This window comes from Scatophagus argus, chromosome 24, assembly GCF_020382885.2.
Source record: "Scatophagus argus isolate fScaArg1 chromosome 24, fScaArg1.pri, whole genome shotgun sequence".
Taxonomy (NCBI): domain Eukaryota; kingdom Metazoa; phylum Chordata; class Actinopteri; family Scatophagidae; genus Scatophagus; species Scatophagus argus.
The window spans coordinates 6,697,654-6,717,492 of NC_058516.1; the positions used below are offsets into that span (position 1 = coordinate 6,697,654).

A 19,839-nucleotide genomic window follows, 5' to 3' on the forward strand; every position below is an offset into this window, starting at 1 on the left:
GAGTATTTCAGGCATACATGAACTCATTTTCCCAACTTGTGTGACCCATCCAGTTTGTCAAGTCTGTGTGCTTATATACACTCCATGTGTCTACATGCTGCTCTCATGTGCAAATGTTATAGAAGCAGGGTAAGGTTTGTTAAACCACAGCGGGGGGGATTTATCTGATGTAGCTACCGAACATGGAAAATATTAGTGTTCTGGTCAACACCTCCTTCATATCGAGAGCATCAAAGCTGGAGCAGAAAGCCTTTGGCATTAGACCACAGAAGGATAAAGTACTCGTAACAAGAGGAGCGGAAGCGTATCTGCATTGTTGCATAATGTAGCTAAGAAGATCAAGACAAGGTTTACACTGTTTGACAGAGCTAAGCCTGGGCCAGGAAGAGGTGCGGTGCTGCTAGTGTCAGACAGACAATAGGACCTGGCCCCACTCTTCCTGTTACACTGTTCCCCCACGGCCCCTCGGACTACTAGACTGTAACAACATCAACAAGGAATTAGGAATGCACACAGAAAGAAAAACAAATCCCAAACAGACTCACTGTGTCTGATGCCAACATGGACATACAGTATATATTTTATTGCTAAAACTTGACATGGCCTTCACTGTGTGTTCATGTATCAGGTGCATCTGTGGCCTGCTGAAGAACAAGCCTCGTATCCTGGTCACCCACCAGCTGCAGTACCTAAAGGCAGCCGACCAGATTCTGGTCCTCAAAGAGGTTTGTTTGAGTTCCATGTTTGGGTAGTGCGTCTTGGGAAACAGATGTGTACTGGCCTTACGCAGTATTCAATTTGAGTATGCCAGACTTTTTTGACTTGGGTAAAGTGTGTGTGACAAAACACTGTTGTAATGAAGTGCTGTAGTGCTGCAGCAATGTGCTGGCCTGGAGATCTTGTTCTGAAAATGTAAGAAAACATGTTTGTTTGGTATACACCAGTTCAAATGTCACATCTTCAACTGTCTTGTTTCAATTGCTGCATGCTATTAAACTGGACTTCTTTACTTTTTAAGGACGACAGTTAAGATTATGAAACATGATACCAAGTGCATTTTGATAATAGGGGAGATTCTTTCAATTACACGTTAAAGGAGAATCCCTGTTTAGGAGGAAATAAAATCCAGAAATGAATGTCTGACGTTTTGTAAAATCTGTTGTTCACATCTCTGGTACCCAGAGGATGAATCCTCATATTTGATCTGCTGATTTTCCACTTTAGAAACAAGAAATATTAAAATCTATTGGGGTGATTTGTCTGTGTGCTTTACCCTAGCACGATCCACCAGTCAAATGATCATCTTTGCACACGAGATAGCCCTCGAGACAAACCTCAGAATTTCAGCCACACTAGTAGCGATGTTTATAGAACAACTTAATGTAAGAAACATTACATCCTGTTGAGGTCACAGATGGACTTCAGAGTGTTTGTGTTTCAAGATGTCCGCACCAGCATCTTGATATAAAATGTATTCACTGCAAACTTGTCCGTGTATGCATAAGGAAATTATGTTTAGATGTTGGCAGCAGTATGAAAACACAACCACAGATGTGCAGAGTAACTTAACTGTGTGTGTGTGTGTGTGTGTGTGTGTGTGTATATATACGCGTGCACATCAGGGTCACATGGTGGCAAAGGGGACATATGCAGAGCTGCAGCAGTCTGGAGTGGACTTTACCTCCCTGTTGAAGAAGGAAGAGGATGAGGAGGAGCAGCAGCTTCCTGAAGACATCCTCAGCAGGAACCGAACTCTGTCGCAGAACTCTGTTGTCTCACAGGTCTCCTCTGTGCACTCGGTCAAAGATGGAGACCATTTACCGGTTTGTACATCTTTTCCCCTTTTTTGTTTTGTCTGAGATTGTGTCCTAACAAGTTCACCATCACCTTGAAATATGTTAGTGTTGCATTTACAGTTTGTTTAGCACGTTTACCCTTGTTGAACACTTTGGTTCCCCTCATATTTCACTTATTCAAAGTTAATACAGTCTGTTCTGTTGTGCTGTCCATGCTGTTGCCTCACTACTGTTCCTGTCATAATTAAATAATAGTATCATTTTTCTGGTGTGTTGCTGTAAACTGTGAGTTGATCTGCTGTTGTCCATACAGGCAGAGCCAGTGCAGACAGTAGCAGAGGAAAGTCGTGCTCAGGGAACCATTGGCGTGAAATTGTATGTGAAATACCTGACAGCTGGCGCCAACATTGTGGCTCTGCTGGCTGTCATACTGCTCAACATCATGGCTCAGGTACGCTAGAAGCCCAGCAGAGGGCACGATTGAGCTGTCCCTGCTTGAGATTTAGAGAAACACACTAACTCACTGCTCACTATTTTATCTCCTAGGTAGCATACATCATGCAGGACTGGTGGCTGGCCTACTGGTATGTATGAATACCAATAAAGATAGAAATACAAATTTTCTGTTCTCCATGATTTTTCTTTTTTTTTTTTTTTTCATTCTTTTTCTTTAACTTCTTGTGATGTTTTCACTGATCAGGGCCGACGAGCAAGAGAAGCTGACCGCACCTAACAGCACCATCATCCAAAACGGTCAAAATGTCACCAAAGAGCTGAATACAGACTTTTACCTGGGTGTTTATGGAGGTAGAGATCCAAAAACAAATTATGATTTACTCTGCTCACTGTGTCACCTGTGCTGTTTGTACTGCTTGGTATTTCAATGCAGTAGAATGACCTTCTGTTTGTTTTTACAGGTTTGACAATAGCCACCATCATTTTTGGATTTATGAGGAATTTGTTTTTGTTCAACGTGCTGGTGCGGTGTGCACAGTCTCTGCACAACCGCATGTTCAGTGCCATACTCAGAACACCTGTGCGCTTCTTTGACATCAACCCAATTGGTAAGCAAATTTAAACCATAACCTTTAGTTAATGAGCATATATTTATTACAGCTAGTCCTGTCTGGTAATTTCACTGATAGCCTCCGGTCATTTCAGCCAGGTGATGCATACAAGTGGTGGGTGTTCAGTTTCACAAACTCTCTTGATGTTAAATTCCATAAATACACAAACACACAAAACGCCAATAAAGGCCCTATTCTTACACCTGTTTTCTGTACCAAATAGAATAAATACAAATACAAATAAAATACAACCACAGACCTTCTGAATTTAAGTTTATCTCTTTTACCAAACTATCATGAGATTAATTGCCTTGTTAACTCATCATAAATAAAAATATTTTGTGTTGTCTCTACACAATCACTTCTAGTTTGGCCGAAATAAATAGTCAATTCACAGAATAAGATGTGAAAATATTCTTACTTTCTCTGAGAGGTTAGATTTTAGAGGTATTTCTCTGAAGTTACTTGCCTCCTGTGAGTTGTTCATCTCCATGAAAAGCAAAAATCCGAGACATCGAGTACTGTACCTTCAGCATCTAAACTCTAAATTCTAAATTGGGATTTGACACTACTTGTTAGAACCCTTTTAAAAAAAACTATTGGTGTATTACTAAGCTGTGTGGAGTTTTCACAATAATAAAATAGCTCCAATGGCACAACAAGCAGATGACTCTCCACCAAAACTATAAAACTGTTGTAATGCCTGAAAGTGTTATTTCCCTTGTGTGATATTCTCTTTTTTTCCTCTCCTCTCTCAACTCAGGAAGAGTCCTGAATAGGTTTGCAAAGGACATTGGCCAGCTGGATTCTAACATGCCGTGGACTTTTGTGGACTTTGTTCAGGTGAGGAGAGATCTTGCAGCCTTAACACTGCAGCTCGTAGGATCCTCTGCACCAGGCATGTCAAACTGGTCCACAGGAGGGCTGGTGTGGCTGCAGGTTTTTGTGCCAACCAACCAAGAGCACACCGTTTGACCAATCAACTGTCTGAAGACGGAGATCAGTTGATTAAATGAGTCACGTCTGGTGTGCTGCTACTTGGTTGGAAAGAAAACCTGCAGCCACACCGGCCCTCCCGTGGACCAGTTTGACATGCCTGCTCTACACTGAGGCTAGGAACATGCTGGGACCCTATGAAAAGGATCACTGTCATCAAGGGGGCTGGAAGACTGTCGTGTGTCTCACTGCTTCTAAAGTAATGGGATAAAATTGGTTCAAACTGTCCTGTCACAGATGAAGGTCAGCAGAAAAAAATAGACTAACTGACTCAATTTTCTCAGTTAAATAAGACAAAGGCATTTCATAATGAACATCACATTTAGCTGGAGCACAAAACCAGAATAGATTAAAAAAATGAGTGAGTTCTGCTAAAAAGCACCCAGCAGGTTTGATCATTAGTTTGAAAGATTTGGGTTCTTGTTGATAGGCCTGTGTGTAATGATTACAGTCAAAATGTTCAAGACAATGTGCAAAAGCAGTCGAGACGGCTTCTCGGGGGAGCTAGTGAACGAGATGCAGAAAGTCAGTGGCCGTGAGGAAGAGTTCAGCGGCGAGACCGCGTCTGTGTCCAGATGTGCGGAATTAGGTGGGCCATGGTATGACGAACAGTATTATGATGTTTGGACCGGACAGCTACGGACAGTAAAAGGAGTTGTTACGAGTAAAATGCTACCTTTTCTGTTTGTCTTAAGCAGGTAGTGACACGGGGCGAAGACACAGCGAAAAGCTTTTTAACGACGTACAGGTGGTGGTGTTAATCGTTCAGTCTGTCACCTATGCTTAAAAACAAGCTAGTTAGGGTAAGGATGCACAGACAGCAGTTCACTTGCGGCAGACCTGCAAAAATATTTTCTTATGTCAAAATATATAAAACAACCAGGAACTGAAAGTGCCGTGTTTTAAAAAAAAAAAAAAAAAAAACGAAAAAGAAAGAAAGCTTGAAAGGCATTAAATGATGCCTCCGCTCGCTTCATCATTAGTATATTGAAACACGTAACACACATACCGCTTAGGAACGAATTGGAAGTAAAGTAGAACTAATAAATGAAAGCGATGATGACCTTTATGTCATTTCAGTTTATTTATATAGCTCCAAATCAAAAGTTCTGACACTTTCCAAATAGAGCAGGGGGTGGGGGGAGGACAGAGGGGGCACACAGACAGAGATGCATAGCAACAATAACAGAAATAATGGAACATGGCTAATAATGATATCTGGAGTAAGTGCTTGAATAATAATAAAGATAATGAAATATGACTAATGGACAATTTCACTGCGTAATGGAATTGCAGTGATCTTACCTCAAGGTGCAATACCCATTATCACACCTCTGAACTTGTCACTTTCTGCCCACTGCATAATGTTTATTGCCCTCTGCAGGCAAGGTTTACATCCATCGACTCATCTTTTGCCCATTGCATGCAGTATTTGTTTGCATAAATACTGACTGAGCACGTTGTCTTGAACTTATATGTATGTGTGTGTGTACACAGCAGCAGGAGGTTCAGTCCTGATCCATGGCAGGGTGCAAGTTGAGAAAGCACTAATTAATTAGGGATTAATTTCTTGTTCTCTGAGCAGGTGTTCCTGCAGATCCTCAGTGTGATTGCTGTGTCGGTGTCAGTGATCCCCTGGATCCTGATCCCTGTGCTTCCACTCCTTCTCTTCTTTCTCTTCCTGCGCCGCTACTTCCTGCAAACCTCCAGAGACATCAAACGCCTCGAGTCCACCAGTGAGTGTCCCATCATGCAACAGTGTGTGCATCCAGGCTCTGCTAAACATCGCAAACACCCTGCAGGCTGCACTAACAACAACCATAATACATGTGTACTATGCCCCCCACCCTTTGTACGTCTTCTCTGCAGCTCGGAGCCCGGTCTTCTCCCACCTGTCCTCCTCTCTTCAGGGCCTATGGACAATTCGAGCCTTCGGAGCGGAGGAAAGGTTCCAGAAAACCTTTGATGCCCATCAAGACCTGCACTCAGGTAAGCCACAGCACTTTTAGATTCACAGTGCATTTATTCAATGCTTTTGTGAGGTGTTTCGCTGTTATGTCAATAAAACGTGTCCTTGTCCTGAACAGCGGCCTGGTTCCTGTTCCTGACCACCTCTCGTTGGTTTGCTCTCCGCTTAGATGGCATCTGCTCTGTCTTTGTTACTATCACCACCTTCGGCTGCCTGCTGCTCCGAAACGGTAAGGAAAATTTTTGATCTTTTGCCGTAAGTCAGAATATAATTTTTTTATTTATTTATTTTTTGTTTGTTTTTCCAGAGAGGGGGAGGGGTTTAAGGAATTAGTCTCCATTATTGCTATAAAATGTAAAATTGTGTTGTGGTTTTTTTTGGTCCTCCCCTGCTTCTGTAAGAGCTGGAGGCCGGCTCTGTTGGCTTGGCTCTGAGCTACTCTGTCACACTGATGGGCATGTTCCAGTGGGGTGTTCGGCAAAGTGCAGAGGTGGAGAACATGGTGAGTGTTTCCTTTAGTCTTTGATTTTATGTACAACTTGTATGTAGGTAATATATGAAGGATTTATGTAATGTGTTAAGATCACTTCACATTTACTTTTAAGATGTCATGGTTCTGGGCATTAGTCACATTAACGGTTTTGTTTTTCTGTAAGTCTGCTATGTGTGGTTCATTAACATTAATAAACAGTTGGTAACTTCTTTCCAAAAAAATTCACCTTTTCTCACTCAGAGAGCAATGTTTTTTTCAGAAGGAAAGCATGGGGAAAAATAAGATAATGTCAGGAAAGTATCTTAAATATGTGGTCTGTTACTCCACATGAAAATACTGTATGTGCATGCCAGGACTATTTAAAGAAAAACAAAAACAAATCATTCCCTCTGGGGTGGTGTGTGTGTGTCTTCTTCAAGCTCAGGTCCTCTACCAGAGGACTGGGAGTTTAAAGGTTGTACATGGTATCTTTGCTGTTCCCAGGACTGAGCTTTTCTGGACAGAGACTACTGATGTTGTGCGTGGTATCCGCCCCGTTTACAACCGGCACCACTGTTGCCTTTCATCACCACATCTTTTCTAGCTCTTCTTTTAGCCCCTGGTATTTTTTGAGCTTCCCGTGTTCCTTCTGAGTGTTGCTGTTGTTTAGGATTGCTATCACCACTGTCTTCTTCTGTTATTTTTATCGACCACCACAGTGCTCTGTTGGATCGCCATCACCATTTTGTCAGTCTGTATCTTGAAGTCCCACAGGATCTTGGCTTGTTTGGTCTCAGTTACCTTAGGAAGGTGTCTTCCATTCTGACCTTGAGATTTCCAGCCCATACCCAGTGCAGATGTTCTTGTATACTATGCCAGCCACTTTGTTATGACGTTCCATGTCCGCTGCATGCCTGCATTGTAAACCCTGCTCTTACGTTATGAACTGTCTCAGAGGTAACGGTCCACGATGGTTCATCATCCTCATCAGATTTCTACTTCCTGAGGTATTCACTTAGCAGTTCATCTCTGGTGGCCATCTTCTGAATTTATTCCTGGATCTTTGTTGTCCTCGGCCGCCTTTGTTCTGCTTAGGTCTCAGGGTGCTGGACTTGGGATGAATCTCTCCGTGCGTTGTAAGGAGCTTCAATGTCAGTATCTATGGCATCCCACTGGGTAGGGTGTGGGTGGGGTGCCTAAGTATGTACATGCATTTACATTCTTAGAAAATCGAAGTACTTGGTACTTGGTTTGCCAGTTAAATATGCTACGAAGAGAATCTGTAAGTTGTACTGAATGAAATTGTTATTTTAGTGGTTGTTTTGTAGCCAGAGTAAATACTTTACAGATTAGCTAAAATGGTTAACTTCATATGCAACAGCATATGTGATGGCACTAGACACCACCGACTTGTAGAACATCCTCAGCATCGTCCTGCAGTCGCCTCAGAAAATAGATATTGATAGGGGTCCTCGGGGGTCCCTGCGTCGAATCTGTTAAAGAACAGATTCAGCTCATTCGCCCTGTCCACACTGCAGCTCCTCCTCCGCTGCTTGGCCTGTAACGTGATGGTCCTCATGGCACTCCACACCTCTCTCATGTTGTTCTGCTGAGGTTTTCACTCCAGCTTCTTCTGCTACCTGTCCTTTGCCTGTCTGATCCTTAATCTCAGGATTCTCTCAATAGCTCTCACCTCTTCCCTATTGCCCGCTCTGAAAGCTCTCTTGTCGTTGAGGATGGCTTTGATGTCCTTGGTTACCCACAGCCTGTTGTTGGGGTAATAATAGTGTCCACACAGACGTTTACGTAGGCAGTGATGCACTCTGTGAGTCCATCATTGTCCTGGCCGTGGGGCTCACAGAGTGCCCGTCAGTCTGTCACCTCGAAACAGCCCTGGAGTGTCTCATTGGCCTCATCTGTCCTCCTCCTCACAGATCTTGAAGTTGTGGGCGGACACCTTTTGAGAGGCACATAGCAGGGGGAGAGGTGGATCAGGCTGTGACCTGACCTGCCCAGCGGGGGGGATGGGGGAAGAGCTGTAAGATTTCCTTACATTGGCATACAGAAGGTCTATTGTTCTAAAGAAATAACGAAAGAAAGAAATTTCAGATAGCCACCTGTTTGTGTGCTGTCTTCAGATGACATCAGTGGAGAGAGTGGTAGAGTATACTGAATTGGAGAGCGAAGCACCATGGGAAACCCAGAAGCGTCCTCCTTCTGATTGGCCCAGTAAAGGCCTGGTGACCTTTGATCAGGTTAGCTTCTCCTACGATGGTGACGGGCCGCTGGTACTGCAGAACCTGAAAGCAATGTTCCGACCCAAAGAGAAGGTCAGACATATTTTCTCTTTAAAGAATCAAATATGGTTCCATACGGTGTGTTAACTCTAAGCTAATGAATGTGTCTTTCCTGTGTGTCAGGTTGGTATTGTGGGTAGGACCGGTGCCGGGAAAAGCTCTCTGGTCTCTGCTCTGTTCCGCCTGGCAGAGCCTCAGGGGAAGATCTACATTGATGGTGTTCTTACATCTGAGATTGGACTCCATGATCTGCGCCAGAAGATGTCCATCATCCCTCAGGTAAGCACAAGCTGACCTCATTTTATAATCCAACACAACTGTAGAATGTTTGAATAATTTCCTTGGAAACAGCTGGAAGACTGTCGACACAAACTGTGGTATTTTGATCCATTCCACACAAATGGGTCTGAGTTCTGTGGCACAGTCGTATGTGGTGTTTCTCAAAATATTGTTTTTCTGCTCTATTGCATACAACTTGAAAAAAATAAACTGAGTTGTGATGTAGGACAAATGTGTGAGTGGTAAGCCTCTGCAGCGTATCTTTGGCTGCAGCAACAACTAAACTGGCTTCAGGTGAAATGGAAATAATTAAATCTTGATGTTAGTTATCTGCTGATGTAACCGCTAAAGTAAAAGGTCAGTGTGGTTGCAGATATTAGGGTTTGCTTCATGAGAAGAAGAGAAAACTTGTGAAATTGTCTTAAATTCAAGGATTCAAGGAGCTTTATTGTCATTTCACACATGTAGAAACATGAGGTGGAATGAAATTAGTTTCCCTGGTCCCAGTATAAGCCCAATAACCTACAAAATACCCAATGCTATAAATATAAAACAACACTATATAAATATAAAAACAATCAGAATAAAAGATATAAACAATGAACAGGGAGCAGCAAAATTTACAGCAGTACTGCAGTATTGTGCACATGGCTACTGCAAATGACAGTAGTACAAATGAAATGAGTAGTGCAGAGTTCTGTACAAATGGTTGCATTGTGCAATGTTCCATGTGTGGTTGTCGGGGGTGGGGGGTGGGTGGGGATGGTGGTGTGAGTGGGGGGGGTGTCCATCATGATGCAGGAGGCCCTTTTCCTGTATCTGGAGGTGTAAATGTCTGTGGTTGTGGATAGGCTGTGTCCCACAGTCTTTTGTGCAGCTTTCACCACCCTCTGCAGAGCCTTCTTCTCTGCCGCAGAGCAGCTGCCGTGCCACACAGTGACGCAGGAGCACAGGATGCGCTCCACCACACATCTGTAAAAAGATGTCAGGACTGAGCTCCCCAGTCCGGCACGCCTCATCCTCCTGAGGAAGTAGAGGCGCTGGTGTGCCTTCCTGATGAGGCAGGATGTGTTGTTGCTCCAGGTGAGGTCGTCCGTTATGTGGCCACCCAGGTACCTGAAGCTGGAGACCACTTCCACCGCTGTCCCTCCAATGTACAGGGGAGGAAGGGGGAGATGTTTGCCCCTTCTGAAGTCCACCATCATCTCCTTGGTTTTCTTCACGTTGATGCAGAGGTTGTTTTCCCTGTACCAACCATCCAGGTGTTCCACCTTCTGCCTGTGGTTGGACTCGCCACTGTTGATGATGCGGCCAACCACAGCTGTATCATATATCAAGGAAATATCATGGATCTTCACGGTCTGCGGCCTGTCTGTCAGGAAGTCCAGGACCCAGTTGCAGAGGGTGGAGCTCAGTCCGAGAGTACTGAGCTTGTGGATCAGTGTCTGTGGAATGATTGTATTTAAGGCTGATGTAAAATCCACGAAGAGAAGGCAAACATAGAAGTCTTGATTCTCTAGGTGGGTGAGAGCTGTGTGGACCACAAAAGATGTGGCATTCTCTGTGGATCGGTTCTTTCTATAAGCGTACTGGTGTGGGTCCACAGTGACGTCGATGCAGTCTTTGATGTGGGCCATGAACAGTCTCTCAAAGCACTTCATGACTATCAGGGTGAGCGCTACTGGCTGATAGTCATTCAGGCTCGTCACTGTGGAAGTCTTGGGAATAGGGTTGATCGTGGCAGTCTTCAGACAGGTGGGGACCGTCGCCTGTTGGAGAGAGGTGTTGAAGATGTCCGTCAGTACCTCTGTGAGCTGATGTTAACAGCCCTTCAGCACCCGCCCCGGGATGTTATCAGGACCCTGCAGCTTTGTGTGGGTTTATCCTCTGGAGGGTCCTCCTCACTTCTGCTGGGGTCACTGTGCATCTTTTGGTGTTATAGTCTGTGATGCACTTTATGCCCCTCCACATGCTCCGTGGATTGTTGGATGCAAAGTGTCTTGGCCCTCTTCACTCCTGCAGTCAGCTCTCTTCTTGCTGCCCTGAGTGCCAGTCTGTCACATGACCTAAACGCAGCATCCCTGGCTTTCAGCAGGGACCGGACCTCTGCGTTCAGCCAGGGTTTCTGGTTTGGGTAGGTGGTTACTGTCTTGGTACTGATAACATCCTCTGCACACTTGTAGAAGTAACTGAGGACAGCAGATGTATATTCTTCCAGGTCCACCTCTCCCTCATGGACAGCTGCTTCCCTGAAGACCTGCCAGTCTGCGCGCTGGAAACCGTCCTGCAGTACAGAGACAGCATTGGTGGGCCACACGGTGATGGTCCTCTGTGTTGGCATGTGGCATTTGAGCAGGGGACGGTAGGCAGGAACCAGCACGATGGAGATGTGGTCAAGCTGAGGTGGGGGTGGGGGACAGCTCTATGTGCGTCTCATTTGTTTGTGTAAACACGGTCCAGCGTGTTATTTCCCCGTGTCGGCATGGTGACATACTGGTAAAACTTAGGCAGAGTGTCTGTCACGTTTGCATGGTTGAACTCTCCCACAACCATGTAGAAAGTCTCCGGGTGCTTGTTCTGAAGCGAGCTGATGTTGTTGTGTAGCTCCTGAAGTCCTTCATTAGCATTAGCACGCGGCGCGATGTAAACAGCCATAACAAACACTGCCGTCTGCCGTTTGCACCCTGCTGTGCCAGTTCGGTGTTCTCAGCAGCTGCAATCTGCCCAGCGAAGGTCTGAGTTGGTGTGAGGCCGTTGTTGTTGTTGTTGTTGTGGTCATGGAGCTCAAGCCGTCCCTTATTTTAAAAAAGTTTGGGTCGGCTGTACCTTATACGCTTGTTCAGACAAACAAAACAAGTAGAGTTGGCCTTTAGACCGACACAAAAACTACAAAAAGGGGGCTTAAAACCGGGAGCGTGAGAAGCCGCTGCACTACTGCGCGCCGCCATCTTGTAGATAGAAATATATCATAATCCATTATGAAAAACAAACTTATTTTGATTTGTTCATGTTACTTCATTGTCCTGCAGTTTTTCATCAGTGCTAGGCTAGCCTACTTAACTGTTTAAATTCTGTAACGTGACTCTTAACATGCTCACACTACAATTGTGCTTTTTCTCAGGATTCAGTGACTAACACCCCCACCCCATTTTCCAGGACCCTGTGTTGTTTACAGGTTCCATGCGGAAGAACTTGGACCCCTTTAACCAACACACAGATGAAGAACTGTGGAATGCTCTGCAAGAGGTAACACTCAGTGTGACACAGAGTTAACATTGACTGGATAAGCACAGAGACAATGAGGAGTACAGATGCAGATAGAAATTTTGTTTGCTCTCCAATTTGTTTTGAAAACTTCAATCAGTAGGCTTAGAAATGAAATTAAATCACCTCATTTTCTAGCTGCATGGTCATCTTGATTGCTTTAAGTTTTAGTAAACACTTCATGTAAAAATATCATGAAAATGTTTATGGACAAACTGAGCAGAGAATGTTATAGTTAATCCAGTAAATTAAACTCCTGATATACTAAAGTAGGAAACAATCATACTCATCGATTTTCAACATTTCCCACAATTTATTTTCACTCATGGTCAGTTGGGAATACTTTCAAGTGAATACTAGGGTCCTCAGAGCTGCAGTTGACCGTTATCACAGCATATTTATGAATGTCTTGGCGTTCTCTGCAGGTGCAGCTGAAGTCTGTGGTGGAGGAGCTGCCTGGCAAGCTTGAGACAGTTCTAGCCGAGTCGGGTTCCAACTTCAGTGTCGGGCAGAGACAGCTGGTGTGTCTTGCCAGAGCCATCCTGAGGAAGAACCGCATCCTCATCATCGATGAAGCCACGGCCAATGTGGACCCTAGGTACTTTTTCCCCCCATTGTTTAAATATGTTTAGAGTATGTAGAGTTCCAGGTCATGGTGTCTGAAAATGCTATCTGAACACTTGCTTGACATTCTTAAAGGTTTTTCACCTTTCAATGGAAGCAGCCTCTTGAAACATCTTCAAGAATTTCAAGTCCAGTTGTTTAGTGTTCATAGCAATAGTTACTAGTAAGTAGTGGTTGCTTGTGAGTAGTATTATTACTGTTACTAATAACACTATTAGTTGTAGCTGGTTATAAGTAGTAGTAATTGCAAGTAAGTAGAGGTACTGGGAGCTAGTAAGTAGTAGGTAGCTTGTAAGTAATGGTTGATGGTAAGTAGTAGATGCTAGTAAGCAGTAGTAGTGTTAGCAAGCAGTGGTACTTGTGAGTAAGTAGTATTTGGTGGTAACTGGAAAGTAGCAGTTGCTGGAAGCTATTAAGCAGTAAGTGGAGGTCGATGCTAGCTTGTAAGTAGAAGTTGATGGTGAGTAGTTGCTAGTGAATAGCAAGTAGCAGTTGGTGGTAACTAGTAGATAGCAATTGTTAGCAAGTAGAAGTAGCGGTAACTAGAGAATAGTGGTTGATGTTAAGCAGAAAGTATTGATTGCTGGTAGCAAGTAGTAGCAGTTTCTAGTGAGTGGTATTGTTATTACTATGCAATAACACTGTTGTAGTTGGTTGTAAGTAAGGAGAACTATTGTTAGCTTGTTGCTGGTACTGACAGCTACGTACTAACTATTATGAATGTACTACTATAGTATTATTAACGTACTATTATACTACTAACATACTATTACTAACGTACTACTAACGTACTATTACTAACGTAGTACTAACGTAGTACTAACGTACTATTGCTAACGTACTACTGCTAACGTACTACTACTAACGTACTACTAACGTACTATTATTATACTACTAACGTACTACTAACGTACTACTAACGTACTAACGTACTACTAACGTACTATTACTAACGTACTACTAACGTACTATTACTAACGTACTATTATTATACTACTAACGTACTAACGTACTATTATTATACTACTAACGTACTACTAACGTACTACTAACGTACTAACGTACTACTAACGTACTATTACTAACGTACTACTAACGTACTATTACTAACGTACTATTATTATACTACTAACGTACTAACGTACTATTATTATACTACTAACGTACTAACGTACTATTACTAACGTACTATTATTATACTACTAACGTACTATTATTATACTACTAACGTACTAACGTACTATTATTATACTACTAACGTACTAACGTACTACTAACGTACTAACGTACTACTAACGTACTACTAACGTACTATTATTATACTACTAACGTACTATTACTAACGTACTATTACTAACGTACTATTAACGTACTACTAACGTACTACTAACGTACTATTACTAACGTACTATTATTATACTACTAACGTACTAACGTACTATTACTAACGTACTATTACTAACGTATTACTAACGTACTACTAACGTACTAACGTACTACTAACGTACTATTATTATACTACTAACGTACTAACGTACTATTATTATACTACTAACGTACTAACGTACTACTAACGTACTACTAACGTACTATTACTAACGTACTAACGTACTATTACTAACGTACTACTAACGTACTATTACTAACGTACTATTATTATACTACTAACGTACTAACGTACTATTACTAACGTACTATTACTAACGTACTATTATTATACTACTAACGTACTAACGTACTATTACTAACGTACTATTACTAACGTATTACTAACGTACTACTAACGTACTACTAACGTACTAACGTATTACTAACGTACTACTAACGTACTACTAACGTACTAACGTACTACTAACGTACTATTATTATACTACTAACGTACTATTACTAACGTACTATTATTATACTACTAACGTACTAACGTACTATTACTAACGTACTATTACTAACGTACTATTACTAACGTATTACTAACGTATTACTAACGTACTACTAACGTACTACTAACGTACTATTACTAACGTACTATTATTATACTACTACTAACGTACTGCTAACGTACTGCTAACGTACTGCTAACGTAGTACTAACGTACTGCTAACGTGGTGCTAACGTGGTGCTAACGTGGTGCTAACGTACTGCTAGCGTAGTACTAACGTACTGCTAACGTACTGCTAACGTACTGCTAACGTGGTGCTAACGTACTGCTAACGTACTGCTAACGTGGTGCTAACGTAGTACTAACGTACTGCTAACGTGGTGCTAACGTACTGCTAACGTGGTGCTAACGTACTGCTAGCGTAGTACTAACGTACTGCTAACGTACTGCTAACGTGGTGCTAACGTACTGCTAACGTACGTAACTGCTAACTACCAGCCAACACCAACCGACAAAGGGCTAACGGCTAACTTGTACGACAACCGCTAACTGCTAACTACCAGCAGCCGCCAAAGGGCTAACTTGTAAACAGCAGCACACGACAACCGCTAACTGCTAACTACCAGCAGCCGCCAAAGGGCTAACTTGTAAACAGCAGCACACGACAACCGCTAACTGCTAACTACCAGCAGCCGCCAAAGGCTAACTTGTAAACAGCAGCACACGACAACCGCTAACTGCTAACTACCAGCAGCCGCCAAAGGGCTAACTTGTAAACAGCAGCACACGACAACCGCTAACTGCTAACTACCAGCAGCCGCCAAAGGGCTAACTTGTAAACAGCAGCACACGACAACCGCTAACTGCTAACTACCAGCAGCCGCCAAAGGGCTAACTTGTAAACAGCAGCACACGACAACCGCTAACTGCTAACTACCAGCAGCCGCCAAAGGGCTAACTTGTAAACAGCAGCACACGACAACCGCTAACTGCTAACTACCAGCAGCCGCCAAAGGGCTAACTTGTAAACAGCAGCACACGACAACCGCTAACTGCTAACTACCAGCAGCCGCCAAAGGGCTAACTTGTAAACAGCAGCACACGACAACCGCTAACTGCTAACTACCAGCTGCCGCCAAAGGGCTAACTTGTAAACAGCAGCACACGACAACCGCTAACTGCTAACTACCAGCAGCCGCCAAAGGGCTAACTTGTAAACAGCAGCACACGACAACCGCTAACTGCTAACTACCAGCAGCCGCCAAAGGGCTAACTTGTAAACAGCAGCACACGACAACCGCTAACTGCTAACTACCAGCAGCCGCCAAAGGGCTAACTTGTAAACAGCAGCACACGACAACCGCTAACTGCTAACTACCAGCAGCCGCCAAAGGGCTAACTTGTAAACAGCAGCACACGACAACCGCTAACTGCTAACTACCAGCAGCCGCCAAAGGGCTAACTTGTAAACAGCAGCACACGACAACCGCTAACTGCTAACTACCAGCTGCCGACAAAGGGCTAACTTGTAAACAGCAGCACACGACAACCGCTAACTGCTAACTACCAGCTGCCGACAAAGGGCTAACGGCTAACTACCAGCAACCGAGAACCGCTAACGGCTAAGCAACACCAACCGACAAAGGGCTAACGGCTAACTACCAGCTGCCGCCAAAGGGCTAACGGCTAACTACCAGCAACCGAGAACCGCTAACGGCTAAGCAACACCAACCGACAAAGGGCTAACGGCTAACTACCAGCTGCCGCCAAAGGGCTAACGGCTAACTACCAGCAGCAACAACAGCAACCGACAAAGAGCTAACGGCTAACTACCAGCTGCCGCCAAAGGGCTAACTTGTAAACAGCAGCACACGAAAACCGCTAACTGCTAACTACCAGCTGCCGACAAAGAGCTAACGGCTAACTACCAGCTGCCGCCAAAGGGCTAACGGCTAAGCAACAGCAACCGACAAAGGGCTAACGGCTAACTACCAGCAGCAACCGAGAACCGCTAACGGCTAAGCAACACCAACCGAGCACCAGCAGCCGCCAAAGGGCTAACCTGTAAGCAGCAGCACACGAAAACCGCTAACTGCTAACTACCAGCTGCCGCCAAAGGGCTAACGGCTAAGCAACAGCAACCGACAAAGAGCTAACGGCTAACTACCAGCAGCAACCGAGAACCGCTAACGGCTAAGCAACACCAACCGACAAAGGGCTAACTACCAGCTGCCGCCAAAGGGCTAACGGCTAACTACCAGCAGCCGCCAAAGGGCTAACTTGTAAACAGCAGCACACGAAAACCGCTAACTGCTAACTACCAGCTGCCGCCAAAGGGCTAACTTGTAAACAGCAGCACACGACAACCGCTAACTGCTAACTACCAGCAGCCGCCAAAGGGCTAACTTGTAAACAGCAGCACACGACAACCGCTAACTGCTAACTACCAGCAGCCGCCAAAGGGCTAACTTGTAAACAGCAGCACACGACAACCGCTAACTGCTAACTACCAGCTGCCGCCAAAGGGCTAACTTGTAAACAGCAGCACACGAAAACCGCTAACTGCTAACTACCAGCTGCCGACAAAGAGCTAACGGCTAACTACCAGCTGCCGCCAAAGGGCTAACGGCTAAGCAACAGCAACCGACAAAGGGCTAACGGCTAACTACCAGCAGCAACCGAGAACCGCTAACGGCTAAGCAACACCAACCGAGCACCAGCAGCCGCCAAAGGGCTAACCTGTAAGCAGCAGCACACGAAAACCGCTAACTGCTAACTACCAGCTGCCGCCAAAGGGCTAACGGCTAAGCAACAGCAACCGACAAAGAGCTAACGGCTAACTACCAGCAGCAACCGAGAACCGCTAACGGCTAAGCAACACCAACCGACAAAGGGCTAACGGCTAACTACCAGCTGCCGCCAAAGGGCTAACGGCTAACTACCAGCAGCCGCCAAAGGGCTAACTTGTAAACAGCAGCACACGAAAACCGCTAACTGCTAACTACCAGCTGCCGCCAAAGGGCTAACTTGTAAACAGCAGCACACGAAAACCGCTAACTGCTAACTACCAGCAGCCGCCAAAGGGCTAACTTGTAAACAGCAGCACACGAAAACCGCTAACTGCTAACTACCAGCTGCCGCCAAAGGGCTAACGGCTAAGCAACAGCAACCGACAAAGAGCTAACGGCTAACTACCAGCAGCACACGAAAACCGCTAACGGCTAAGCACCAGCAGCCGCCAAAGGGCTAACGGCTAAGCACCAGCAGCCGCCAAAGGGCTAACTTGTAAACAGCAGCACACGAAAACCGCTAACTACCAGCTGCCGCCAAAGGGCTAACGGCTAACCACCAGCAGCCGCCAAAGGGCTAACTTGTAAACAGCAGCACACGAAAACCGCTAACTGCTAACTACCAGCTGCCGCCAAAGGGCTAACGGCTAACTACCAGCAGCCGAGAACCGCTAACGGCTAAGCAACACCAACCGACAAAGGGCTAACGGCTAACTACCAGCTGCCGCCAAAGGGCTAACGGCTAACTACCAGCAACCGAGAACCGCTAACGGCTAAGCAACACCAACCGACAAAGGGCTAACGGCTAACTACCAGCAGCACACGAAAACCGCTAACGGCTAAGCAACACCAACCGACAAAGGGCTAACGGCTAACTACCAGCTGCCGCCAAAGGGCTAACGGCTAACTACCAGCAGCAACAACAGCAACCGACAAAGAGCTAACGGCTAACCACCAGCTGCCGCCAAGGGGCTAACGGCTAACTACCAGCAGCCGCCAAAGGGCTAACTTGTAAACAGCACACGAAACAGCACACGAAAACCGCTAACTGCTAACTACCAGCAGCCGACAAAGAGCTAACGGCTAACTACCAGCTGCCGCCAAAGGGCTAACGGCTAAGCAACAGCACACGAAAACCGCTAACTGCTAACTACCAGCTGCCGACAAAGAGCTAACGGCTAACTACCAGCAGCCGCCAAAGGGCTAACGGCTAATCACCAGCAGCCGCCAAAGGGCTAACGGCTAAGCACCAGCAACCGCCAAGGGGCTAACGGCAGCCGCCAAGGGGCTAACGGCTAAGCACCAGCAGCCGCCAAAGGGCTAACGGCTAACTACCAGCTGCCGCCAAGGGGCTAACTAACGCTAACTACCCCCTACCCGTCCGCACCCGCCCCCCCACCTGCATTCCCCCCCACCTACCTGCTCTCCCCCCCCCCCCCCCACCTACCTGCTCTCCCCCCCCCCCCCCACCTACCTGCTCCCCCCCCAGCTATCCGTCCTCACCCCCCCCTACCCGGCCCCCCCCAACTACCGGCACCCCCTACACCTACCTGCTCTCCCCCCCCCCACACCTACCCGGCCCCCCCCAACTACCGGCACCCCCTACACCTACATGCTCCCCCCCCAGCTACCCGTCCTCACCCGCCCCCCCCATACCTACCTGCTCTCCCCCCCCAGCTACCTGTCCTCACCCGCCCACCCACCTGCATTCCCCCCCCCCCACCTGCATGCCCCCCCTACTCGGCCCCCCCAACTACCGGCACCCCCCTCACCTACCTGCTCTCCCCCCCCCCCCCCCAGCTACCCGTCCTCACCCCCCCCCCCCCCACTTACCTTAATCCCCCCCCCCGGAGCTACCTGGTCGCACCTGGTCCCCCCCCAACCAACCTGCTCCCCCCCACCTACCCGTCCTCACCCGCCCCCCAACCTGCATTCCCCCCCCCCCCCCCCTACCTGCTCCCCCCCCCACCTACCCGTCCTCACCCCCCCCCACCTACCTGCTACTTGGCCTCCCCCACCTACCTGCACCCCCCCCAAGCTACCCGGCCCCCCCCAGCTACCCGTCCTCACCTGTCCCCCAATCTGCATTCCCCCCCCACCCCCCCTACCTGCTCCCCCCCCAGCTACCCGTCCTCACCCGCCCCCCCCCACACCTACCTGCTCCCCCCCCCAGCTACCCGTCCTCACCCGCCCCCCCCACACCTACCTGCTCCCCCCCCAGCTACCCGTCCTCACCCGCCCCCCCCAACACCTACCTGCTCCCCCCCCCAGCTACCCGTCCTCACCCGCCCCCCCCACACCTACCTGCTCCCCCCCCAGCTATCCGTCCTCACCCCCCCTACCGGCTCCCCCCCCAGCTACCCGTCCTCACCCGCCCCCCCCCACACCTACCTGCTCCCCCCCCAGC

General features: G+C 46.5%; 2 protein-coding genes across 15 annotated transcripts in view; one reads left to right on the forward strand and one right to left on the reverse strand.

Annotated features, from left to right (window-relative positions):
- The window catches only part of LOC124055326 (ATP-binding cassette sub-family C member 4-like), a 42,377-nt gene that overhangs the window by 19,444 nt on the left and 3,094 nt on the right, over window positions 1-19,839 (forward strand). Inside the window, exons 17-31 of one of the 3 annotated variants that reach the window (XM_046382041.1) lie at window positions 629-725; window positions 1,623-1,823; window positions 2,110-2,247; window positions 2,343-2,380; window positions 2,497-2,603; window positions 2,714-2,860; window positions 3,627-3,706; window positions 5,445-5,595; window positions 5,729-5,848; window positions 5,947-6,057; window positions 6,230-6,330; window positions 8,439-8,630; window positions 8,721-8,876; window positions 12,033-12,122; window positions 12,566-12,738. In XM_046382041.1, coding sequence (XP_046237997.1) covers window positions 629-725; window positions 1,623-1,823; window positions 2,110-2,247; window positions 2,343-2,380; window positions 2,497-2,603; window positions 2,714-2,860; window positions 3,627-3,706; window positions 5,445-5,595; window positions 5,729-5,848; window positions 5,947-6,057; window positions 6,230-6,330; window positions 8,439-8,630; window positions 8,721-8,876; window positions 12,033-12,122; window positions 12,566-12,738 — 1,902 coding nt within the window. Of the gene's footprint in view, window positions 1-628; window positions 726-1,622; window positions 1,824-2,109; window positions 2,248-2,342; window positions 2,381-2,496; window positions 2,604-2,713; window positions 2,861-3,626; window positions 3,751-3,962; window positions 4,627-5,444; window positions 5,596-5,728; window positions 5,849-5,946; window positions 6,064-6,229; window positions 6,331-8,438; window positions 8,631-8,720; window positions 8,877-12,032; window positions 12,123-12,565; window positions 12,739-19,839 lie in introns of those variants that run through there. The other 2 variants (XM_046382044.1, XM_046382042.1) reach the window with 2 other exon arrangements.
- The window catches only part of LOC124055327 (ATP-binding cassette sub-family C member 4-like), a 30,294-nt gene continuing 22,886 nt past the window's right edge, over window positions 12,432-19,839 (reverse strand). For all 12 annotated transcript variants that reach the window (XM_046382057.1, XM_046382056.1, XM_046382055.1 and 9 more), the window contains one exon: window positions 12,432-12,682. The gene's annotated coding sequence lies outside the window, so the exon portion shown is untranslated. The remainder of the gene's footprint in view (window positions 12,683-19,839) is intronic.